The sequence below is a fragment of the Globicephala melas genome, chromosome 11 (assembly GCF_963455315.2).
Source record: "Globicephala melas chromosome 11, mGloMel1.2, whole genome shotgun sequence".
NCBI lineage: Eukaryota > Metazoa > Chordata > Mammalia > Artiodactyla > Delphinidae > Globicephala > Globicephala melas.
In genome coordinates this window covers 69,662,425-69,687,264 of record NC_083324.2, presented here as the reverse complement: position 1 = coordinate 69,687,264, position 24,840 = coordinate 69,662,425, and the positions used below count along the sequence as shown (strand labels likewise).

At 52.4% G+C, this 24,840-nt stretch overlaps 2 protein-coding genes across 2 annotated transcripts; one reads left to right on the top strand and one right to left on the bottom strand.

Annotated features, from left to right (window-relative positions):
* Window positions 1–4,647: 4,647 nt before the first annotated feature.
* TSPO2 (translocator protein 2) lies at window positions 4,648–5,750 on the bottom strand. Its single transcript, XM_030871115.2, has 3 exons — window positions 5,578–5,750; window positions 5,087–5,228; window positions 4,648–4,848 (listed from the first exon to the last, which is right to left on the bottom strand). The coding sequence occupies exons 1-3, from the start codon at window positions 5,748–5,750 to the stop codon at window positions 4,648–4,650; spliced, it is 516 nt and encodes a 171-aa protein (XP_030726975.1).
* A 3,397-nt stretch (window positions 5,751–9,147) lies between these two features.
* On the top strand, window positions 9,148–19,956 carry UNC5CL (unc-5 family C-terminal like). Its single transcript, XM_030871116.3, has 9 exons — window positions 9,148–9,216; window positions 13,280–13,725; window positions 14,249–14,549; window positions 15,283–15,545; window positions 16,254–16,355; window positions 16,616–16,683; window positions 17,551–17,651; window positions 17,803–17,916; window positions 19,734–19,956. The coding sequence occupies exons 2-9, from the start codon at window positions 13,341–13,343 to the stop codon at window positions 19,954–19,956; spliced, it is 1,557 nt and encodes a 518-aa protein (XP_030726976.1). The 5' UTR covers window positions 9,148–9,216; window positions 13,280–13,340.
* Window positions 19,957–24,840: the final 4,884 nt, after the last annotated feature.

Below are 24,840 nucleotides of genomic sequence, written 5' to 3'. Positions count from 1 at the left end.
AGGCCAGGAAGGCAGGAGGCTCTAGAGTCACAGGGCCGGCGGGAGTTTCCAATCTCCTCCTGTGCGGGACATCACGGTTGGCTGGCCATGCAGGACACACCGCCCTGGGGAAAATGGTGACACCTGGGACTTTATTCCTGGTCACCGCGCGGTCTTCCATTCCAGTGGCCACTCCAGGCACTGCCTGGCTCCCGTGGCTGGTGCTTTGAGTCTCTGAGGAGAGCGATCTGATAAGAATCATGCCCATTAAGGTGACTAATAGTGTCCCCCTTTGAAAGGGTGTTTGAAGAACCTACTGGGAGAAAGCGATAAACTTAACAATCAACGTTTGAGAGGAGACTTTCAGCCCTTAGAAATGTGTTGGGGTAGGTGAAGGTGGAGGGGGGAGGGGCTTTCTCGGGTGCTCCTCTGAGCAGATCATTTCTGGGCAGGCTGAGGGACCTCAGAGGTATAGACACTAGAGGGACAAATGGGGTTGACTAGATACCACTGAGGCTCCTGGCGTGACAAAGAGGGCTTCTCTTAACTCCCACGCCAGAAGAGGGGACCTCTGTTATGAAGGGTCCTTGAAATCTAGGTGGGGGGAGGGGCCTCGGTGGACTCTGCTTGAGGATGGAAGTGGATCCCCCCAAAGTCAGGCTTTGTTTGGATGGGTAACTAGTTCGTCACTGACGAGGATCAGCAATAAATCTTTAAAACAAAAGGGTCTTGTGCTTGTTTTCTGGAACAACGGGAAAAGGGATCTCTGGGAAGACTCTGAAACTGGGCTTGGAGTGCAGGGAAACCCCAGGAAATAGAATCGATGGTGGCCACCACAAGGGAAGCAAGACTTTGGAGCCCTGGCCCGGGCCTGACAGTTACGCCTCCACTAGGGCATCACCTCTACCTGCCCGTAGGTAGGAGGGACCAGAGATGCACAGAGAAAACACTTCCTGCACTCTGCCCGCCTCCCAGCCCAGCCGACCGACGTTTATCCACTGGACATACACCTACCGTTCTGCCCCACCTCACCTGCCCCTATGTATCCCCATTCTGCAGACATTGGCAAAAGGAAGAAGAATGAAGGGATCAGGGGAGAAGAGAGGGAACTAGGATACAGTAGAATGAGACATCACACTGCCTCCTGGGGTTGTTTTTTCACCTGGAGCTGCTCCCCGCCTCTCCAGACACTGGTGAAGGCCTTGCCTCTCCCCTACCCACCGAGTGAATCATATTCAGACACCAGGTGCCCACTCAGAGGCAAATGGAAAAACACTGCCCAAGGACACAGAGCACACACACGTGATTTGGATGGTGGAATCCCGGGACACATCTGGCAAAGAGAGAAGGCAGCTCCCATTCGATTTGGGCACAACTCTAGGTAACAGGAGAGGAGGGGCCGAGGGCAGTGTGTGCTCCAGACCGGGCTCAGAACTGGGAGGCGGGGTAGAGGAAGGGCAAGGGGCCAGGCAGGTGGGGAGGCTGGAGGATTAGAGGCTCCCACTCAGGAACCAAGGAGCTGGGGCTGAGGGGGATTTTAAGGATGACTTTGGGGTCAGAGGTTATGAGTTTGGGGTTGGAGATCCTGCCCTTTCCAGCTGTTTTTGCACAAAGCCAGGAAGCTGTACCGGGCAGTCATGCTATCCCAGGGCTTGGGACACTGCCCAAATCAAGCTTCCTTCTAGGGCCAATATCCAAAACTAGAGGCATCTGGACCCCTGGACTTGTGGTATCAGCTTGCCCTGCGGAGGTCACAGTCACGTGACAGGCATGGTGCATCCTCTCAGAGGGCCAGTTTAATTTCTAGAATTAGTTGGCAACATGAATAAAATGTGGTAGCAAGTATCTGCAATGCCTACGTGAGATGGTGATGGTAATGACAATGCAAATACTTCTGGGTGTAGACTTGTGTAAGTGGAACTAGGATAAGGACCCATGCAGTGTGGCTCCCGAGCCTGTCCTCGATCAGTATTTACAGATTACATGTATAAATTTAAAACAGTTACCTGGATCAATGGAGTTATCAATTTAACTGAAAGCTTTAAAAAATCTGATTGAGGGGAAGTCAAAATCCACGTCAATGTGTAAGAAAAAGAGCCCATCATTTTGTGTGTGTAACACTGGTCAGGCTGGCCCACAGACTTGCGGGGAAAGTCACTTACTGTCCCGGCCCTTAGGAAGTCTGGGAAGTACTTCCGGGGTCTCAGAGCAGGGTGGGTCCCCATTGCAGTGTGAATCAGAACCATGGGTGCTCATTAAACTGGTGGCCTCCCGGGGTCCCCTCCTAGGACAGCTAACATTTATTGAGCACCTCCTCTGTGCTCTTACCCCAAATTCTCTGAGGTCCCCATTTTACAGATGAGGAAAATGAAGCACAGTGAAGTAAGTTGTACCCAGTTACCAGTTACTGACAGGGTCAATATCCGAGCCCAAGTCGGTCTGTCTCCAAGGCTGGAACTGCAAACCACCGTACCTTATGGCCCGCATTCCTCAAGTTGATCTGATTCCGTGAGTCTGGAGCCAGGCTGGAGTCCAGGCCATCCACAAGGGCCCCAGGAGATCACTGGGCCGCCCTTTGAGAAGCAACGCCCCACGGCAGCTGTTCTCAATCTGCCCGCACATTAGAACCACCTGAGAAATTTCAACAACTATTAATGCCTTTCCCTCCCCCAAGAGAGAGGCTTTTTCAATTGGTCCAGAGTGGGGTGTAGGTGTTGGTGGGGTGCTGGTCAGCATTGTCTTTTAATGGGATCATGTGTTCATTTATTCAATCAACCAATCAACATAGATGTATGAACACCTTCTCTGTGCTGCTCTGGAGCTGGGGACACAGAGGTGGGTGGGACACTGTGTGTGCCCTCCAGGAACGCCGGGGACCGATGTGCCCAGTTGGGCAGAACACACCCTTAGTGGAGGCGGGGAGATTGCAGATTCCTTCTCGCTTGTCCTCGCTTGGTGAGCTCCAGGAACAGCCAGTCTCCTTCTCAAATGATGATGTCCTCTGTCTGTTCCCGCTGTGTGGTCCTTGGTTCCAGACCCAGAGCTCAGCTCACAGAACCAAAGGTTGTCAAAGCAAAAAAGGCCCTGAAAGACCATCGATGCCTGGAGCGCTGAGATTTCAGCGAGCAGCTGACTGAAGTGCTGGGAGCTTGTTAAATCTAAAAATGCCTGGAGCCCACCCCCGAAGTTCTGATTCCTAGGTCTCGGGTGAGGCCCGAGGAATACGCATTTTTAATAAGCTCCCAGATGGCTCTGGGACGCCCTCAGCAGTGTTTCTCAAGTGGGTTGCGCATGAGGGGTTCCTGGCAGTTTTAAAAACACTGATGCCCAAGCCCCTCCCTAGAGAGTCTGGCTGGTATTTTTAAAAGCTCCTTCCGCAAGGCGCCTGGGTCTTCCAGCTGGCCTTGTTTAAGATTTGGGGAGCCAGCCCCGGGGCAGTCACTTCTTGCCACCATCAGGGCTTTCAGACAAGAGGAGAGGAAAACAAGAGGAGGGAAGCGAGGAAAATTAAAAAAGCCAATAAGAAAGTTTAGAAAGAGAAGTAAGAGAGAAGGCTGGATGAGAAGCTCCTTCTGAATTCACCAGCCAGCACCGAGGCTTACAGCTCTCCTTTTTCAACATTTTTTCTTATTACAATAATAATTAATTGATGTAAAAAACTAATAGTATGAGTATATGAAAACAAAAATAAAAAAGATCTATAATCTTATCAGAGATAATGACAGAAGGTCTTAATACGACAAATATAATGTATAATATATCATAGAACCATAATATATACTATGATACTGTTATTAGTGAAATTAATATAATATAGTAATTAAAATAAATTAATTAAATAAAATTAATATACTGTAGACTATATAATATTTTATATGTGATACATAATATATATTTATATTTATATATGATACATAATACAAAATATATAATCAATATAATATATAGCTTGACAAGTATAATTGGTATCCTTTTTACTTTATCTACTTTTTGGTTTTGATTTTCTGTAACTTTTCAAAAACACTTTACTTTTCAGGTAATTAAAAATTTAAGTCCTGGGAATTCCCTGGAGGTCTAGTGGTTAGGACTTGCCACTTTCTGTGCCAGGGGCCTAGGGTTCGATCCCTGGTTGGGGAACTAAGATCCCACAAGCCTTGCAGTGTGACCAAAAAAAAAATCTGTTAAAAAAAATCCGAGTCCTAAATTTTGGGGTCAGGTATGTGAGGGCATGTGAGCGGAAATGGTGTGCCCACTCTTCCCACACATGCGCTCACACCTTCATTCACATGTGCACATGCACACAGATGTACAGACACGTCTATTCCCACCCTGCAGCCCTGGACCTCATACACTCAAGTATACATTTCACATCATACCCTCAAAGATAGTTAGGATTTTATTTATTGATACTACTAAATTAATTCTTATTAATACAGAATTTATTATTTTATATTAAGTGTGAAATAAGTTTCCCTCCTTTCCCATGTCTCTGAATCCTAACGGAAAGTGGCACCAGGGGACCCAGGACAGTGGCCACATTGGAGCGAGTCACCTTCAGGAACTCATCAAGCCCTCCCCCCTCCCCCCTCCCCCGTCCCCACCCTAGCTCCACAGCCCTGCCTGAGGTCTCCTCTATCCCCACCCTGGCCCTCTCTCCTCTCCCCTGCCTCAGTCACTCTTCTCCCATGTGGGCTGGGGCTGGTGTTCTGGACAAAGGCTGTCCCTCCACAGGCGATAGGTGATGGAAGAAACCACGGTGAGCCAGGCCAGGTAGGGCAGCAGGAGCAGGGAAGCCAGCTTGTTGATGGGGTGCCAGATCAGTGCCGTGCTCACCACCAGCCCGAAGAGCAGCAGCAGGTGCAGCAGGGCCTGGGCAGGGGCAGGGCGGTCAGGCAGGCTGCCCTGGGAACCGGCCCTCGACCTTTCTGCAGCACCCTGGACCTAGCGAGCCAAGTTCCCAGCGCTCTGTGCATGCCACGGAAGCTCAGAGAAGTCTGCCCAACCGTTACCTGCCCACACCTGATTGACCTGCTGTGCTATCAGCTTCTGGGGCCTGGTGGCCTCATCTTCCCCTACCCTATTCCACTGCTGAGCACTGGCGCCTTACCAGACCGGGGGTGTGGGCTGTGAACAAGAGAATCAGGACAGTCCAGCTGATGGCGAGCTGCACAGCATAGAGGCCGAGAGGCAGGGCCAGGGGTCGCCCAAAGCCCCCTCCCAGGTCCTTCCACACAAGGTAGGAGGCATATCTGTGAAGAGATGGTGGCAGAAACGCTCAGAGGAGGGTGTTCTGTGGTAAAAGGAGAAAGCCCTCTGGCTTAGGGCCTTTTGGTTACCAAGAGGGAATCCTTATGGGCTGAAATCGGGGTAAGTGGGTCTAGGCATCATTTGAGGGCCGGGGGTGGAGAGGTAGGGGAAGGGATGGGGATACTGGGAGAGGGTAGAGGAAGAGGGAGGGGTTGGAACCCGAGGCAGGCACAGAGGGGACACCCCAGAAGAGGCAAGATGAGGTACCATCCCTTTAGAGGTCAGTGTACGGCAGCAGTTCAGGGATAGGAGACTTGTTCCCACCCCAGGGCATGAGAATCAGACACTCACCCCGTGATAGAGTAGATGGCTGTCCACACCAGCAACAAGACTCTGTGGGATGGGCACCAGGGCAGCTTTCTCAGGCTGTCACACCAACCAGACATCCAATGATGGGTGAGCAGCCAGACCAGGGTGGGCCCCAGGAGGGGCAGGGCCACAAAGGCGGCCCCTTGAGGCCACATTCTCCTTGAGGAGGTACAGCCTGGGGAGGGAGAGAACACACTGACGGTGGCCTTCTCCTAGTCCTTTCCCCGTGTCTGCCCGTCTGTCTCCTCCTACCTGCCACTCTTCCCTGGCCTGGGCCCCTCATAGGCCTGTCCTGGGCCTCCTCCCTATGATTGACAGGATTAGAAGGGAAAAAAAATGTGGTTATTCTCAGTGTCCGGAGTGACTGCCTACACCATCCTTTCCTGTCAAGTGTCCATGAACATGTCCTGGAGGTGCTGGAGACAGGGAGAACCACCCTGTCTGCCTGTGTGTCTTTCTCTTTATGTTTCATAGAAGCCCCACTGGGTGAGCAAACACCCTCCTCCTCTGAGCCCACACTGCCTTCCCCCTTTTCCACCCTCCATGGACTTCCTTTCTCCACACTGCTTATTTGGCACTGAGAGTGTACTGTCTAGTATTGATAACTGCTTCTCAGTGAAGGACTCCTCTCCCCCAGCGTGTGTCTGGCTCCTGATCTCAGGTCCAGGTAGGCCCGTCTTTTCTGCCTCTCTCAGTGGGTGGCACCTGGCCAGGTACATAGCAGTCCCTCGATGGGGACAGTGTCTCAGACTGAACTCAACCAAGCTGACATAACCAACCTGGAAGAACCACATTTGGAAGGCAGGAGCCGGAGATCCTTGGGGGTCTTTTCTAGTCCAGAACAGGCCTGCCCAACTGCCCCGGGCTTATCTCGCTATACCAGACCAGCAAACCCCAGGGGCCCACCCTGCCCGAGCTCCCGCCCAAATGCAAACTCAGCCGAGTGACACTGTAGATTCCTTTCTCCAAAGTTCTCATCTTCCCCTCAGGAGCTGGGGGAGGTTCCCCCTCCATCCCTCTGCTTCCAGAGGGTCGGGGCCACAAACACAACCACCCAGATTTTTTTGTGGCCTGACTTCTCAAGGAAACCACCGCTTGGTCTTTGATTAAAACACTGCCATACTCATTTGCATGTAGCTTTGCATGTCCTTTGCATGTGGGATGATGCACAGACCCTCCTCCAACCAAGGCCCCCACCCAATACCATGCTTCTCATTCGCCCGTGATATTTCAGCCTCCACCCCATGATTGACAGGATTAGAAGGAAAAAAAATGTGGTTATTGTCAGTGTCCGGAGTGAGTGCCTACTCCATCCTTTCCTGTCAAGGGTCCATGAACATGTCCTGGAGGTTCTGGAGACAGGGAGAACCACCCTGTCTGCCTCTGCGTCTTTCTATTTCTCTTTCTCTGCTTTTCACCGTCCATTTCTTCACCTTCTGCCTTCCTGTGTCTCTGTGTCTGTGTTTTCTACTTTTCTACCCAGTGTTGGAGGTCCCCCCGACCCCCCTTCCCTTTTTCCTGTCCTCCCCACTCCTGGCGCCCCTTTATTTATTCCCAGGCCTGTGTTCGCCTTACCTCAGGCAGCATACCTCGCAGACGGAGTGCCGGGGATATAAGATGTGTGGAGGGCAGAGGAGGCTTGGGGATGGGAGGAGGGTGGAGGGGGGCTCCTAGCTGGCCTGCCCTTCTCCAGTGACAAGGGTGGTGACACTGGCTGGGGAGTCCAGGCTGCTGCCTGCATGGCCCGGAAGCGTTCGTCTCAGCAGGGCAGGCCCTGGTCTGCTAGACCCGGCCTCTGGAGAAGTCCCCTTGATAGAACTGTTGAGGTGTCGGTGCTGTGAGACCCGGACCTCTTGCGACGGCTGAGCCCCAGGCTGCCAGGCTACTCATGCCTGTAGTCACTGCATCCCATGAACCAGCTTTGTGTCCGTGGCGGTGGTGGGGACCCTCAGATTTCCCCGGAACTGGGGCTGTAACTGGGGCTGTCCCCAGTGAGGCAAGCACCAGCTTCAGAAATGATCTCATGAGACATGGACACAGCCCCTAGCTATTGTCTGCTAGTTGGCTTGGAGCTGAGCTTGACAGTTGTTTCACAAACCCCTAGAACCTCATGACTCAGGGGAAAAGGCAGCCAACCTCCTGTGTGACTCAGACAGAGCTTTGTCCAGCAAAGTCCAACACGTCTGCTCTTCATTCCTGTCAAAGTTCTGAGCACCTCTTCCTTGCTTGTCCTTTAGACATGAGGTCCTCTCCCCAGGCTGGCTGCTCTCCACCACTCCTTTGCCCCATCTTTCCACGTTGCAGACCTGGGCACCCCTGGGAGGTGTTTATCCCCTCCTCCTGGGGAAGGCAGCCCAGGGGAAGGGGGTGCAGTCCGGGACAAGAGGCTAGAGAATCATTAACTAAGACGAAAGCAGCAGCAGTTACTTATTTTCCATGGTAGACGATCACTTCGGGCCTGGAGGAGTGACCTCCGCTGCAGGAGGCCAGAGCACAGGGACAAGTTACCACTTGCTGAGTAACCATTTCGCGGTGTGCACTTTGTATTTATTAGCTCAGTAATGACCATCATTATCCCTCGCAAAGTAAATATTATTATGTGTATTTGATAGACAAGGGGAGTGAGGCTCAGAGGGGTTGAGAAACTAGCCTATGATTGCACAGCCAGCAGGTGGGTCACTGGTTTCAGTGTTGGCAGTCTGGATTCAAAATGCCTCCCCTTTTCTCTCAGCTGGCCCATTCATTCATTCGAGTCTTTATTGAACACCTACTTTGGATCGGGCTGTACTGAGAGCTAAGGATACAGAGCAAATGGCTGAAAAAACATCCTTCTGCACAGGGAGCTTTCATTCCAGGGGCAGAGTGTCAAAGGAAGGACCAGGCTGGCAAACGGCCTGAAGTTCAACTCTCCCCCAAGTGGCAGCATCCCTGTGGGCAGTGGAAAGGGCACCGGGTAGGGAGCAGATATGGCTGTGCCCCAGTGCCGCCAGCAGCTGTGGGTCATATCTGTGCAGGAAGGATGTAGAACTAGGTATTGTCTAAGCCCCCCGGACAGGCCGCGATGGCATCACCTGGGGGCTTCTAAGATGTAGAACCTTAGGCCCCGCCCCAGACCAACGGGATCAGAACCTGCATTCTAACAAGGTCGCTCAGGCGGTTCGTGCACGTTACAGTTTGAGGAGCCCTGGTTAGGGTTCCTCTTACCTTGTTCCGTTTTAAGTCTCTGGTGGGGGACAGCCACTGACCAGCAGAGGGCACTCTAGAGAGGTCTCACCTGTACCCAGGTTGTCTCCCTCTGTCCCCTCCCTTCCAGACCTAGACTACTAGTCCTAGACCTAGTCCTAGACCTAGTCCTAGACCTAGTCCACTGACTCCTGCGATCCTCCCTCACCTTGGCTGGACTTTGCCAATAGACAGGGACAGACTCCCCACCCCTCCTTAGGGCAGCTGAGAGGCAGGACTTTGCCGGGAAACGGAAGTGCCAGGTCACTCCTGCCTGGACTCCCCGCCCACCTGCACTTGCCTGCTGGCTTGGCGACGGGGTCTGGCTGACCTCTCTGTTTCTCAGAGAAGGAACTACTGTTCCTGGACAAGCCGGCAGCCTCTGGGAGCACCTACACGGTAATGTGAACACCCTCTGGGGCAGCTGGGGGTGGGGTGAGTGTTGCGATGGGGCCACCTGGGGCTCAGGGGAGGAGCCAGGCCCAGCTGAACTGGGCCTGGCGGAGTGTGGAGACCCTGTGCTGGAGGAGGAGAGGTGGAAGGGGCTTGGGAGACGGCCACTGCCCAGTGGGTGTGAGGACCAAGGGGAGGCACTATGGAAATATAAACTATGCTCATGAATGCTGCCCATGACTTAGGTTTGGACGCATGCATCCTGGTACCTTTTATGTACTTCAGTAACTGGAGATCTTTCAAGGAGTAGACACAATAAGAACCAGTGACGTGGGAGAAGGGTTGAGAGTTTCCTTAAAGGATATGAGCAGAGCTTTGCAGCAGGAGCCTGGATCCTTGTGCTGGAGGAGGCAACTCCCTAGGGACAAGTGATGGCAGCATCCTAAAAGACCCTCATCTTGGGGAAGTGCTACCCAGCATGATCAAGGGTCTGGGGCAAGACAAACCAGAGGCCTGGGTAATAAAGGGTCAGCCATGGGGTTGGGAGGCTTCCGTTGGCATTTACCTAGTTGCTGTGCTAATAGATTTGGGACCCTTCCCCTTCCTGGGGCAAAGGGGAGAATGGAGTGAGGGCCAACGCAGCCTGGAGAGCTGTCAGCCTGGGAGAAGGGGGCTGAGCTGGGGGAGGAGTTAACCTGCTTCTGGCTAGGTAATGAATGGGCCCCTGTGAGAGGCCCTCCAGATTGGAAGGTTGGGCAAGGGAACTCTTCTGGCCACCCAATGGGGTGGAGGGGATTTGGACTCTGGTCTTTGGAAGCCCTGGAAAGGTTGTTGCTGTAGAAATAGGGCAAGCCCCTCCTTTCTTTCCCAATAGGTAGCCCGTCCCCTGCAGCTGGTGCCTTGGTGGGCAGGGGGTGGGGGGAAGCATCACTCGTTGTAGCACCAAGGATGTGCCTTTAGTTCCTTATGTTTATTTTTCCTTGTATTTATTTTTGTTTCTTTCTCTTCCAACTTCATTTCCTCTAGAAGTGGAAATGAAGAGACCCTGGGGAAAAAGAAGGGGCAGGGAGAGAAAGGGAGTGTTTCTGGAAGCTCTTGTCATCTTTGCTCATTCTTCCCTTCTGCTTTCAGTTGCAGCTTAATAATCTACCCTCTGTCCTCCCTGGGGGAGAAAACTTGGTTTCCTTATCTGGGAAATGGAGATAAAAATAAAAGCTAGCTCATAAAGTTGCTGTGAGGATCAAATGAGCTAGGCCACGCAGAGCGCTTTAACACACTGGCTCAGCAAATCTCCGTGAACGTTAGCTATTATTACTACAGTTATAATTCCAATTGTCTTTACTATGGAAGGACCGAAAGGATTGGATGGGACGTAAAGGGAAGTCTGCGGCTCCGACCCCCCTCCCCACCAGATTCAGGCGTCACCGGCTCACTTACTTCACTTGTGTCCCCAGCCAGGGGCACGGTCTGCAGGGTTGCATGCTAAGGCCAAGGGAGCAATGCCACGCCTTCCCTTCTCATCTACATTTTCAATGAGGACATGGGGGAAAGAGATCCCGCCTCAGTGCTCCATCCTGATGATACAGAGGAGCTGTGACCCCTGTTGGGGATTGGCGGGGGAGATGGGAAGGGGGCTTAGGTTTCATGGGTCCTGAGAAGGAAGGAAGAAGTTGGGCAAGGAAGGACCAAGGGGTGTGGGGCAAAGCCTCAGCTCCTGGTGGGTGGCATAAGTGAAGGGATGATTCACTAGTGCAGATCCTAGTGAATCAACCATGGGAACCCTGGGGACTTTGAAGGAGGATATGGTGTCTCACAGAACTCAGCCTCGGAGTAAATGAACCCCATGCCCTCAGAAGCTCCGTGAGAGCCGAATAAGACATCATTGTTGGCAGGACTGAACTTCCCACAGTTCCTGGTCCACAGCTGGTGCTCAGAAATTGTTCATTTGAGTGGGAAAGCCACACGTGACAGCATATGGTCAAGAGTTACTTAGGGGCTTCCCTGGTGGTGCAGTGGTTGAGAGTCCGCCTGCCGATGCAGGGGACACGGGTTCGTGCCCCGGTCCGGGAAGATCCCACATGCCGCGGAGCGGCTGGGCCCGTGAGCCATGGCCGCTGAGCCTGTGTGTCCGGAGCCTGCGCTCTGCAACGGGAGAGGCCACAACAGTGAGAGGCCCTCGTACCGCAAAAAAAAAAAAAAAAAAAAAAAAGAGTTACTTAGTATGGTGGGAGGCAGCAGTGAGAGATTTCAGAGGGCGAGACTGTCACGGGCTGGTGAATGGGGGCCGGGACGGTGGGTGGCAGTTACTCCCGAGCAGGAGGGGTCCAGGCAGGTAGATGAGGCAGGTGAGGAGAGCATGAAACAGAGAACAGCAGGACCAAAGGCCAGAGGCTAGAATTAATGAGCTGTGAGGAGCCTGGTCTTGCCCGAGGGTGGGGATATTGGAAATTAAGGGAGGAAGAGGGAAAGTAGGAGGGGGAGGCAGTGGATCCCAGAGGGCCTGAGGAAGAGCTGACATCTTCACGGGAAAGTTGCTGGAAGGCCCCAGTGTGATGCTGGGAACTGGGTGAGCCTCACTGGAGGCCCCCACCTTTGGTTTTCTTTCTCTTTTTGCTTCCACTTTTAACTTTTGTTACTCTTGTATTTTACATATCCCTGTGAACTACGCTCCAACTTTTCTGGCAAAAGGAGGGGCATAAATAAACAAACATATTTGGACAGGGTTTTATCATCTACAGAATGATTTCCACATGATCTCATGCCATCTTCACCATCACTCTGAGAGGCTGGGGTTTTTTTTTTTTTTCACTTTTATTCGTTTTTAAAAAGAATTACAAAGTTAATATACAGACACGCTTGGTGGGGGGATTCAAAGAGTACAGAAAAAAGAGTTTAAGAAAATAGAATGTCCTCTTTCATACCTTCCAGTCCCCTAATTTTTCATCTTTCAGTAATGACCAATGGCAATAGTTTGGGGTGTGTCCTCCCGGACCTGCACGTCCAAGGCAGGAATCACTAGTACACGTGGCTACTGAGTCCTTGAAGTAAAGAGAATCCCAATGGCGATGTGCTGTGAGTGTAAAGTACACATGGATTTCGAAGACTTAGTAAGAAAACAGAATGTGAAATATTCCAGTAATTTTATATTGATTACCTGTTGACATGATAATATTTTGAATATATTGGGTAACATAAAATATATTATCAAAATGAATTTCTCCTGTTTCTTTTTACTTTTTTTTTTTTTTTTTTTTTTTGCGGTACGCGGGCCTCTCACTGTTGCGGCCTCTCCCGCGGAGCACAGGCTCCGGACGCGCAGGCTCAGCGGCCATGGCTCACGGGCCCAGCCGCTCTGCGGCATGTGGGATCTTCCCAGACCGGGGCACGAACCCATGTCCCCTGCATCGGCAGGCGGACTCTCAACCACTGAGCCACCAGGGAAGCTCCTCTTTTTACTTTTTTAATGTGGCCCCTAGAAAGTTTACAAAGAAAGCCACATCTGTGGCTCACGTTATAGTTTTATTACAGAGCACTGCTCCAGACCTTTCTCTATCATTTACATCTATACACCCATAAATAGGTAGCTACAGTTGTATATAGTCTTGTTGTTTACATTAATGAGATCAGAGGATTTCTTGCTCTTTGTGACTTGCTTTTCTACTTTAAGATTTTCCTATGTCAGCCCATGTAGATCAAGGGAGCTGTTTTGACAGATGAGGAAACTGAAGCACATTAAACAATAGGACAAGCTCACTCAGGCAGTGACCAAGGTGACATTTGAACCCACATTCTCTAACTCCAAACCCAAGCTCTTTCTGTCTCATGAGAGAGAAATTTGATGTACTAGGTCATGGGGAGCCTGGCAGTTTCTTAAGGAAGGGAGAGAGGGAGAGAAATTACTAAAGAAATTAATTTCTTTAATTTCTGTTAAAGAAATTGATCTGACCGAGGTGCATGGGTGCACTGGGATGAAGACAATTTGATCCCTCATTGCAGCCGCTTAGAAGTCAAGTCTTAGCCTCCACGACCTTGAAAAGGCTTACCTGACACTGACCTCCTTTTCCCCCAGGCCCTTGGCCTCGGCTGACACAGGGGTGCAGGGGAACTGGCAGCATCAAGTGACCAGGCGGATGTGCTCCTATGAGGGTTCCTTCCAACTCGCCCAGTTCCTACTGCTGGTGGGGGTTCCAGTGGCAAGTGCTGTCCTTCTGGCCCAGTGCCTTCAATGGCGCTGCCCCCGCCGGCTGCTGGGCGCCTGCTGGAAGCTGGAAAGCCAAGAGGAGCCAGCGTCCCATCCCACTCCCCTACCTGAAAGTGAGTCCTCCGGGGAGGCACCCCCGGCCTCGCTGCAGGAGATGGCCGCCTTCTACCAGGAATTGCACACACCCACCCAAGGCCAGACTGTCATCCGACAGCTGATGCACAAGCTGTTGGTGTTTTCGGCTCGAGAGGTGGACCACCGCGGTGGCTGCCTGATGCTCCAGGATACGGGCATTTCCCTGCTCATCCCGCCAGGTAACGGCACCCGGCTTCCTTCTTAGTGTACGGTTGTTCACATTGCCCATTGGACAAGGGCACCAACTCCAAGGGAGCACCATTCAGAGACATCTTCATAATTTTGAAAATTGCTTCTATATTTAGTATGACGTTTTTGACTCCAAAGATGGATACATTACATATTTTTTATGACAGTTTTGTGGCAGGTGGAGGTAAAGGGCCTTGTTTTAGTGAACAGTGTGTTATGACGATTCTCCCATAAAGGGAAGTAAAATGTCTGGAGGAAGAGCACCTTTTGCAAATTCACACAAGGCCCTGAGTGAGCTGGCAGCAGCCCTTGGAGGAGGGGGCGACTTGCTCAGGGTCACGTCCCAAGTCAGTCACAGTCACCTTGTTCTCCTTCCGCACTGCCTCTCCACGTGCCCTGCTGCACGCCCGCTCCTGGGCTCCCGCCCCACCTCCCCTCCCACTCTGGCCTGGCCTCCTCTGCCGCAGGGCTGTGCCTGCCTGCTGGGCCCATCTCAGCTCTCCCCCTCCCCAGGTGCTGTGTCTGTGGGCCGCCAGGAGCGGGTGGCACTGATCCTGGTGTGGGATCTGTCAGACGCCCCGTCGCTGTCCCGAGCCCAGGGGCTGGTGAGCCCCGTGGTGGCGTGTGGTCCCCATGGGGCCTCCTTCCTGAAGCCCTGCACCCTCACCTTCAAGCACTGTGCCCAGCAGCCCAGTCAGGCCCGTACCTACAGCAGCAACACGACCCTGCTGGATGCCAAGGCCTGGAAGCCGCTGGGGCGGCCGGGAGACCACATCTCCCGGGATGAATGTCGCATCCACCTCTCCCACTTCAGGTAGGCACCAGCCCGGCAGCCTGTACTTCCTGCCCCCTTTCTCTGTCTGCCTGACCCTCACCTCTCAGTAGGGGACTGCCCCTTTATCTGTTCAAGAAGGCCTGCAAACCCCGTGTCCCCCTGTCCTTCCCCAGTCCCTCTGTCCTGGTGCCTGTGGCAGCTTATCTTGCTCCAACCCCATCCAGGACCGTGTGTCCCACCGTGGTCCCTCTGCCTGTCTAGGTCTGGCCCAACCCTGGTCCTGTGTCTAGATGGGGTCTGTCCCATCTCCACCTCTGTCTCTAAAATTGTCTGTCTCTTCCCTGTGCCCCAGTTCAGGACTGTCCCCAAGCTGTCTAGGGCACTTTGCCCCTCCAGTTCTCTGAGACTCTAGCCTATGGCACGCCTGTCCTTAGCTATGTCTCTCTAGGGTCTTAGGTCCCTCTGCCTCCCAGTCTCCTTGCCACCCACTGACCAGAGCAGGGTGATGCAGGGTGGCCCTGAGCCCAGCGTCCTTCTTTCCCACGCTGGCTCTTCTCCGGACCCAGTGACAGTCGCTGTGCCATGACTCACGTTCCTTCCCCCTAGCTCACCCCTCCGCCCTAGTTCTTCCCTACATGCCCTGGAATGTTCTCCTCACCTGGGAGCCCACACAGAGGCCCCTGGTGCGGTGGGAGCCCGGGGGAAGGTGGGCTGGTCTCCCAGCCTCCCTTGCCCCACTGTGCACGGTCCCTGCCACCGTCTCTCCCCGCAGCCTCTACACCTGTGTGCTGGAGGCAGCTGTGCACCGGGAAGCCCGGAAATGGCTGCAGCTGGCCGTGTTCTGCTCGCCGCTGGCCGCCGGGCAGTCTCACCTGCAGCTGCGCGTCTACTTCCTCAACAACACGCCCTGTGCCCTGCGGTGGGCTGTGACCAATGAGCAGCCGCACGGCGGGCGCCTGCGTGGGCCCTGCCAGCTCTTCGACTTCACCGGGGCCCGAGGGGACCAGTACCTGAAACTCAAATACATCTCCGAGGGTGAGGGGGACAGGGCCAGGCATGGCGCGTCGGGGAGCCCGTTGGAGGGAAGGGTCTGCGCCTCCCCTGTGGTGGAAACCTGGGGCGTTGAGTTTCTTTTTGAGATTCCTGGGCAGGCAGCAGCTTCAAGGGGGCCCTCTGGCTCTTGCTGCTGCCTCTTGGAGACCCCGGCTTTCCCACTTCCTCCCTCTGCTGCCCACGGAGCCCCGGTCCTTCCGTGGGAGGCCAGCCGAGTCAGGTGGGTGGTGAGAGGAGAGGCGTTGCACTAGCAGGGGCAGGGAGAGAGCGAGGGGCTTCTCTTGTCCCACCTGGATGGGGCTGGTGTCGGAGGGGGAGGCCCAGTCTTCTCTTCCCTCGTTCGTTTGTGGGTCGGCTGCGGGAATTGACAGGGTGGCTAAGGGTGTTTGTGGGGTGTCGGACAGGGGCGCATGCGTGGCTGCATCTGGGCTAATGGATGGGAGGGAGGGGGGTGAAGGGGAGGGTGGAGAGGTGGGGGGAGGAGTCTGTGTGCCGGTAGAAGTAGGACCGCTCCCAGGGTCCCCACCCAGGCTCTGGGGTCTCCCATCCACTTGAGTCACCCTCCTGCCTTTGCTCCCTCCCCATCCCTCCCCTCAGCGCCCTGCACAGTGCCTGCCACAGGGTGACCTCCTTAAGCCCTTGTGGAAGTCTCCCCTCTTGAGGCCCTCTGTCTCTCTGCCCCCTCCCCAGGTTGGGAGAACGTGGACGACAGCAGTTGCCAGCTGGTTCCCCATCTGCACATCTGGCATGGAAAGTGCCCCTTCCGCTCCTTCTGCTTCCGGAGAAAAGCAGGTAGCCCAGGGGCCCCGTGTCTACCTCCTGCCCTCTCCTCTCCCCTCCTGGTCACCCTGGAGCCCTACAGCTCCTCATTCGGCCATGCCTGCAGACCCTCTCTAAAGGTTAGGGGCCGCAGCAGATCTCTGCAGAGAGAAAGATGGGGGGCTACGCAGCTGCTTCAGATTTCCAAAGCCTTACATTGGAGTCCCTTTTGCTCTCCTGCTGTCTTCTCCTGGGCCTTTTCCTCTCTCACCTGCTACGTCTCCTCTTTGTAGCCAATGAGAACAAGGACTGCTCAGCACTGACCAATGAGATCATTGTCACCATGCACACCTTCCAGGATGTGAGTTGGAGCTGAGGGGCAGAGGAAGGGCAGGCCCTGGGGGAGTCCTGGGCAAAGTGGGCGAGGGTCTGGGGCCTAGGAAGTATGGCTCTAATCACATAACCAAGCAAGTGAGGAGGGCATTCTTCCAGGGGCAGGGACTGCCTGGCCTCCAAGTTACCCTCCATCTTTGACTCTCCTGTCTATCCCTGGATGAATCTAGCAGGCGGGTAAAAGAACCAAACCCTACATGAACCCTTTCTTCCAACCTGGAGGAACTTGGGCATCAAAGAGAAGTGGTTTCTTTCTGGACAGATTGTCTACATCTGAGAGATGGTGCTGTGTATCTTCAGGTGGAGAGTGACCCAGGAAGGGGGCCTTGAGTAGGTGGGATGGGAGTCAGAGCTCCCACTCTCCCGAGGGAAGACATGAAGAAATCAGGATTGGAGAGTCTTTGGGGAACCATGTGGCATCTTACTGGAGAGTAGGCAGATACCCTTATGGGTATCACTTGGGGAGGAGGAACCAAGGAGAGGAGGAATGGAGGAAGGGGGCATGTATGCCCAAGTTCAGTGTCTTTATTATTAGATGACCTCCCCTGCCCTTGACCCCACCCAGGACTTCTCCTGGTGTCTTAGGATGTACCTTGTTTGGTCTTCATGTCCCAGGTCCCAAAGAGCTCTGAGCAAACTTAAGGCTGAAGGCTGTGAGGTTGGGGAAGCAGAGGGTAGAGGGTGTTGATTGGGGTGGGACTGTGTCTCCTGGTTAAGTGTCTCCGGTGACAGGCTGAAGGAGAGACACGAGGCATGGAGATGGGTGCCCCAGCTTCTTGTTCAGAGGGGTGTCCCATGATCCCTAAGTGTGTTCCCTGCCCCTCTGTTGGCTCAGGGCTTGGAGACCAAGTACATGGAAATCCTCAGATTCCAGGCATCGGAGGAAGAATCCTGGACAGCGCCACCAGCTGTGACCCAGCCACCCCCATGCAACAGGTGAGGTGGTGGTTGCTTGAGCTGCTGCCCGGGGCATGTTTGGGATTCCTGCCCCTGGGCTTGCAGGGCAAGCATGGCATTGAGGTGTCTGTGGAACCAGGCTGGGTCTCTTGATCCTCGCCTCCAAGGCCACCCTTTCCCCCTGCCTCAGGCTGCCCCCAGAGCTCTTCGAGCGGCTGCAGATGTTGTTGGAGCCAAACAGCATCACTGGCAATGACTGGCGACGACTGGCCTCCCACCTGGGGCTCTGTGGTATGAAAATCCGGTAAGAGGGATGAGGTGTGCACAGGTGGGTGGGGGAGGGTGGACTGGGATGGGTGTTCTCAGGACCCCTTGGAGACTGGACCATTCACAAGAGTGACTTCAAAGTCAGGGAGCGGCTACTCCCCACCCTATTTCTCAGAACAGGGTTGATTTCATTGACAATGATCTCATTGGTTTGGGCCGAGCAGTCCTCGTTCTCATGGCTACAAAGAGGAGAGGAAACGGCAGGTGAGAGAGGAAGAGGCCAGGGGAGAGGAGCAGGGGAAGTGAAAGGGACTCCACAGGAAGGCTTTGGACATCTTTCTATTTTATCACTGTTCTTGGTACCTAGAATGATGCCTGGCTCATGGCTGGTGTTCAATACATAAATATTGGTTCAATAAATATTCAAAAATGGATCGGTTGACATGTAAGTCATTGGTACATACTGAGTGCTTGACATGCTGTGCCCTGAGGGGCAGAACGGCGGACTATAGGATAATGTGTATAAAGCATGTAGCTGAGTGCCTGGCACTAGTGGGGACAGCGCAGCCATGGTCTCAAGAGAGATCAGTAAACCAATTCTGAGCTAAGCCTCAGCGCCCGGAGGATGACGGGTGGTCAGGGAAGACTTCGCCCAGGAGATGGGACTAGAGCTGGATCTGGAAAATAGGGTAGACTTTAAAATCACCTTCTAAGTCCTGGAAAAACTATGCTAAGCATTGGGACACAGGATGAATGAGACATGGTCCCAGAACCAAGGAGGTCACCCTCTAGTAAGGGATACAGAGAGCTTAAAAAAAATCAAGGCAAGTGCTCCTTTGACCTTACTGTATGTATCCCATATTGCATAGCAAGTTGAAAACAGAGACACGAAATGGCTGAAGCAAGAATAATGAAGACTTATGTCAATTACAGTTGACCCCTGAACAATGTGGGAGTTAGAGGTGTGACCCTCCATGCAGTCGAAAATCGTAGTATAACTTATAGTCGGCCCTCCATATCCACGGTTGTGCCTCCACAGATTCAACCAACCAGGGACCATGTAGCAGTGTAGTATTTACTGTTGAAAAACTCTACATATAAGTGGACCCACATAGTTCAAAGTGGTGTTGTTCAAGGGTCAACTATATATCTCAATTAAATAAAAAAGAATAATAAAGACTTGTGGGAGCTATGACCAGAAATCTGAACTGAGGGATGCAGAATGGTCTCCTCCACCTGGGAGGTGGGAAGGAGGGCTTCAGAAACAGGTGCTGGGGAAGTAGGGGATCCACCTTCCTGTTTTGGGGGAGGAGCAGAGGAGGTGGTGGGTCTGGTGTGTTTAAGGTGAGAAGGAAGCTGCGCGATGGGAGCAGAGAGAAGAGGTCAGAAAAAACAGGGCAAGGCCAAGTGGTGGGTAAGCCAGAAAGTCAGGGGAGGGGGCTCGGTTAGTAGGTGAAAGAGACTCTGGAAGGTTTTTGAGCAGGGGAGGGTCCTGCCTGGGAGCAACTGTTTCCTTAGTGGTGGGCAGGATGGGGCCTGGGATGGGGGGAAGGGGAGAGTGTGTTTGGGCGGGGGGTGGGGGGTTGAGAAGGCGAACACAGAACATCAGAGCTGGAAGCGAGCTTAGAGGTCCTCTCACCCAAGCCCTCGTGTAAGAAGAGCAAACTGAGGCCTAGAGGGGAGTAGGCTTTGAGCCAGGGCTATCTCCGATTTCAAGTCCTGGGCCCTCCCACCATCCCAGAGTGTCCTGGAAGGCACTTAAGAGCAGGATGAGGACCAGAGCTGGGGGAGGGGGTGGATCTCCCTGCAGAGCCCCTCCTCCCCCTCACCTCCTCCCCGCACGCTCCCGGCCAGGTTCCTGTCCTGCCAGCGCAGCCCCGCGGCAGCCATCCTGGAGCTGTTTGAGGAGCAGAACGGCAGCCTACAGGAGCTGCACTACCTCATGACCACCATGGAGCGGCTGGACTGCGCCTCCGTCATCCAGAACTACCTGAAGGGGACGCAGAGCGGCAGCCCACCCCGGGTCTGCTGGGTCGCCCAGGAGAACCAGGGCCTGGAGCTGGATGAGAAGCTCTGAGAGCCCCGCTATGGGGCAGGGTGGAGCTCTGTCTACCGGGATGTACCCCTACACCTAGGAAGAAAACAGCTGCAGTTCCTGGCTGTGCCCACCGACCTCATCAGGACCCTTGGACGGTGCCTGGGGCCACCGCGAGTCCAGACGCCTCCTCGGGTCAGGACCACCCTTTCGACCCGCGTCATCCTGCGTGCAGATCCCTTCCTGGCCGGCAGGGGGCGCAGGAGCCCAGGAGATGGCCCCAGCGTGGCCAGCCTCCGGGAAGCTATTTAATAGACCAATGGACTGTTAGGCTGCCCTGTTGGCACTCCTTGGGGACTGGTTAGTCCACAAGTATTCACTGAGCACTTAGTGATACCTGGCACTGGACTGGGTATCATGGGGACTCCTGGAATATATGAGGTCGGGTTTGGAGCCTTGTGGAAACCACAGTTCTCTTGTGGGAACCAAGATGCCCTCGTAGGAGCTGAGGACAAACGCTAAACCAGCAGCACGTGCCCTGTGGTTAGGGGATGTGGATGTGGTATGAATTACACCTGCATTAGGAGTTAGGAAGGGAGGGAGCTGAGTACGGGCTGGAGCGGTGAGAAACCATCATGGAGGATGTAGGAGAAATGATTTACAAAGAGTGAGATCTTAAGGTGGGGGAAGGCGGGGATGTGACTGGACTTACAGTAGGAGCCCGGTGAGCATGGGGTGCTGAGTCATCAAGGAGCCCACCGTGCTGGGTGTGAGGTGAGAGCAGGACAGGGGTTCAAGGCCAGATCTAAAGATGGACAGTCATAGCTGGCTGTCCACCTGTCTCCTTTGACTTCCTTTGTCTCTTTATCCTCCCATCCTTGCCTTGTCTTCCTCTCTCTGTGCCATTATCTCTGTCATAAAACATCAAAGCTGAAAAGAAACTTCAAGATTATTATTGTTGTCTAACCTTTTAATCTCTTTATCTTGAACTGTGTGAGTTTTAAGTCTCTCTGACTTCATTTTGCTGTCGCTGGCCCCTGCAGTGGCTCCATCCCTGAATCTGTCTCTCTTTTAGATGAGATGTCTTAGCATCTTTTTGTCTTAGCATCTTTTTGTCTCTACCTACTTGCTGTACCTGCCCTTGTGTGTTTCTTTCTTTCTCTGAAATCCTCAGTCATTTCCCTCAGGTAAGTGTCTCTAAACCACGGTTAAGTATCAAAGGCTATTGAAAGGCACCGGTCTCCCCTAGGAATGGATGGGCGGGGATTTTACCCCATGAGTCAAGATCCACTTTAGGGTCAGGAAATAGAGAATAGGGATTAAAGAACATCCCATTCAGTCAACTCTTTATTCAGCACCTACTGCCTGTTAGACACTGTATAGAAAATAAATCAGTAGGCTGGGTCCTGAAAAGAGAACAAAGGATTTGACTCAATTTAAGCAAGCCTTTTGTTTGCAAACAGGTGTTGTTAATTTTTTCAAGGGCAGACAAATGATCTCTCTGGCAACACTAACAATTTCTTCTGTATTTAATTAAAAATTTTAAAGCTTTTTCTATGATGGACAACATTGTATAATAAAATATGAAAACTGCCTTTCTTTGTTACTAGCTGTGTTTTGCTCAGATGGATAAATTTGAATGTGGGTATGAATGGTTTTATGTGGTAAAATTGTACCGATGGGGGTCGGCTGGAGAGAAGCATTTTGTAGATTGTGCTTCCAGCGTGGTAAATCAGGGAGGTTCTCTTCCCTTTCTGTTAGAAGCAAGCCTTCGGGGTGGGGCCCTCTCACCCTCCCCTCTTCCCCTAACCCCATCCATTCTCTGTTAGTCCTCCCACCGCATCGGGGGCTGCCAGTCTCTCCAGGCTGGTACCTTGGCCTTCTCCCTCTTCATTTGGCTCAAGATTGAACTACTAAGAGGATCGTTCTCCCCTGGAGTCTGGTACAGTTTTCCCCTTTTCTCCTATTGTCTCTTCCTTGCTTTCCATGCCAGCGAGAGTCATCTTTATTTTGTGTTACTCCCTACCCTGGAACAAATCACTTTAAGAGTTTCAAGTCTTTTGGAATTGTAAATAAAAGCCATGAAGGAGGGCCTTCCCTGGTGGCGCAGTGGTTAAGAATCTGCCTGCCCACGTAGGGGACATGAGTTCGATCCCCGGTCTGGGAAGATCCCACATGCCGCGGAGCAACTAGCCTGTGCGCCACAACTACTGAGCCCGCATGCCACAACTTCTGAAGCCCGTGCGCCTAGAGCCCGTGTTCTGCAACAAGAGAAGCCACCGCAGTGAGAAAACTGCGCACCGCAACGAAGAGTAGCCCCTGCTCGCTGCAACTAGAGAAAGCCCGCACGCAGCAGCGAAGACCCAACGCGGCCAAAAAAAGCCATGGAGGAAGGGGGGTTCTAGGATGGGAGGGACTACCTTCTGCCCCCCACCTTAATCCGTCAGAATGGGCTCACAGTGCAGGGAAAGGAAGTCTTGGATATCTTGAGGTAGGTGGCAAGCTCCCTGATGCCTGTAAGGTAGATCTTTCCTTTCTCAAATCAAACCTGATTGGCACACATTTGCCAGCACCTAAAGCCAAGAGATGGCGTGTTCCGGGGGCATCGGGACACTTAGTGGGCAGCCCTGACTGTAGTGCTAATTAGCCTGGCTCTTCCCTTCTGGCTTCAGTCTCTACTTTGGGATGAAGGGACCATGTTCAAGGATCTCCAAGGGCCTCTTTTGGTCTTATGGGCCTGTGCAGAGATGGCACACAGATGATCCACTTGGGGAGTTTTCTTTGTGTATTGCCTTTAAATAGAGCAATTGGTCACTGCTTGTGGCCTTACCTCCAGCCCTTTCCCCAGTAGGTTACCTCCCTGGTCCCTAAAGACACCAAATTTGTGACTTCTCTTATGCATGTTGCAGAAGCCCATGCCTAAACTTCCACCTGTTGTGTTTAGAGCCGGGAGGAGAATGAACAGTAAAGGTTGTGTCCAGGTCTGCAAGGTTAGAGGCTCCAGTGCCCAGAGGTAACACATGTCCTTGGGACCTCATCTGCCTGCGACTGACATTCATGCCAATGTCAGATCCAAGCTGTCCATCAGAATACAGTGAAAGCCACATAGTGAAGCCTACAGTTTCTAGTAGTCACATCAAAAAATGTAAAAAGAAACAGGTGAAGTCAGGTTATGATATATTTTGCTTAACCTAATATATCCAGCATATTATAATTTCCACATGTAACCAATGTAAAACTTATTAATAGCATATTTTACATTCTTTTTTCATAAAGTATTTGGAATCTGGTGTGTATTTTACAATTACAGCACATCTCGATTTGTATCAAACATGTGCTCAATTTTCATTGGAGATATTTGATCTGTACTTAGCCTTCATAAAATTTATAGCTGAAAAAGTACATTTACAAACACAAATTAAGCAAGCTGAAAGTTTTCCAAAAATGAAATGAGGTATGAATTAAAAAATTTAAATGAATTGAAATAAAATAAAAATTCAGTCCCTCAGTGGCACTAGCCACATTTTAAGTGGTCAGTAAGCATGTCTGGCTAGTGGGTACCGTGATAGACAGTGCAAGTCTGGATTATGGACCCAGTTGGGTATAATTTTATAGTATACTCGCCTATTCATTCATCAAACATTTACTGAACACCTGCCCTGCACAAAGTGTTGGTTATAAAACTTCAATGAAGAAGAGCATTCTTGTTCTGTTAGAAGCTCCTGGGATGGTGGGAGTCAGAGAAGAGCACTTGCCTTCCATCCCTCTCTGCACCTGACTTAAGAAGGAAATAGGGGATGAGGCCCAGGCAGACATTCTGTGCTGCAGAAATGGCTCAGATGGCAGCGTGGTACTGAGGCATGGATTTAGAGTCAGGTGTTCCTGGCTCACCCAGCACATCAGGTGGATTCTCAGTTGCTGACAACAGAATCCACTCTTGCTGGGGATTACAGACAGGAGATCTTACCCTGAAGAATAAAGAATCATTTGGAGGGCTGAGAAAAAGGACTGAGGTAAAGTTTCCAGAATGATGCCCTAAACTGTGTGGTAGCATCATCCCAGGGGGGGGAAACTGGTATTACTGTGGCTGCTGCTACCAGGCTCTGGAGAGCAGGACCTCAACTTTACTGCAGACCCTCCTGCCACCACCTCTGCCACTTCTGAGTTGGGAACCAGACCTCACCACCACCTCTGAAAGCTGAGGCCTCTGCTGTCATCCATGTCGGCCGAAATGGAAGCTCCAGGCACTGCCTACATTTTCCTACTACCCATTTCTGAATCAAACCTCAAGTGGAGGGGGAGAACATCAGAGAGTCAGAGCCCAGATCACATGGTGAATCCTAGCTGCAAGGGAGTCTGGAAATTTGAATTCTGACTTTAATACTGGGAAGATGGGACTCATTACCTGCAGATATCCCCAAATATGGAAAAAACTACTCAAAAGGTGATGGACAGCTGTGAATATGATAGATGTCCACCATAGCTAAGGTGTGGTTAATGCTGTGGTTCCAGGGAGCAAAATGCCCTCAGCAGGTGTCAGCCCTATTCCCTGACTTGCAGAATCTTCTCAATAAAGCACAACTGCACACAGCCCTCCGATCCCTGCACAATCCAGGATCAGACTTGGACACGTTTCATGAGCACACAGCAAGAGTTCACCAGCAGTAGTGAACTGATTTACTCATTGCCTTCTCCAGCCCCACTCGCCTTCCTGTACTGCAGAGGCTGAAAACTAAACCTACATTTCCCAGACTCTCTGGCAGTTGGGGACCTAGATGTGTTTAGGTTCTTCCAGTCAGCTGAACTCAGGTCGGACTCTGACTTGGCATTGAATAATGGGGGGAGTTGAACAGGGCAAGAGGCTGGTGCCTGTTTTGAGGAGTGGACGGAAGCGGTCCAGGAACCAGCAGCTGTGGCTACACCTTC

Excerpts from the sequence above, each read along its gene's own strand:
- UNC5CL (XM_030871116.3), top strand. The coding sequence starts at position 13,341 with ATGTGCTCCTATGAGGGTTCCTTCCAACTCGCCCAGTTCCTACTGCTG. Across the intron at positions 16,684-17,550 it reads CCATGCACACCTTCCAGGAT|GGCTTGGAGACCAAGTACAT; the intron begins GTGAGTTGGAGC and ends CTGTTGGCTCAG. Across the intron at positions 17,652-17,802 it reads CAGCCACCCCCATGCAACAG|GCTGCCCCCAGAGCTCTTCG; the intron begins GTGAGGTGGTGG and ends CCCCTGCCTCAG.
- TSPO2 (XM_030871115.2), bottom strand. The coding sequence starts at position 5,750 with ATGTGGCCTCAAGGGGCCGCCTTTGTGGCCCTGCCCCTCCTGGGGCCC. Across the intron at positions 5,229-5,577 it reads GCCATCTACTCTATCACGGG|ATATGCCTCCTACCTTGTGT; the intron begins GTGAGTGTCTGA and ends ATCTCTTCACAG. Across the intron at positions 4,849-5,086 it reads CAGCCCACACCCCCGGTCTG|GCCCTGCTGCACCTGCTGCT; the intron begins GTAAGGCGCCAG and ends GCCCCTGCCCAG.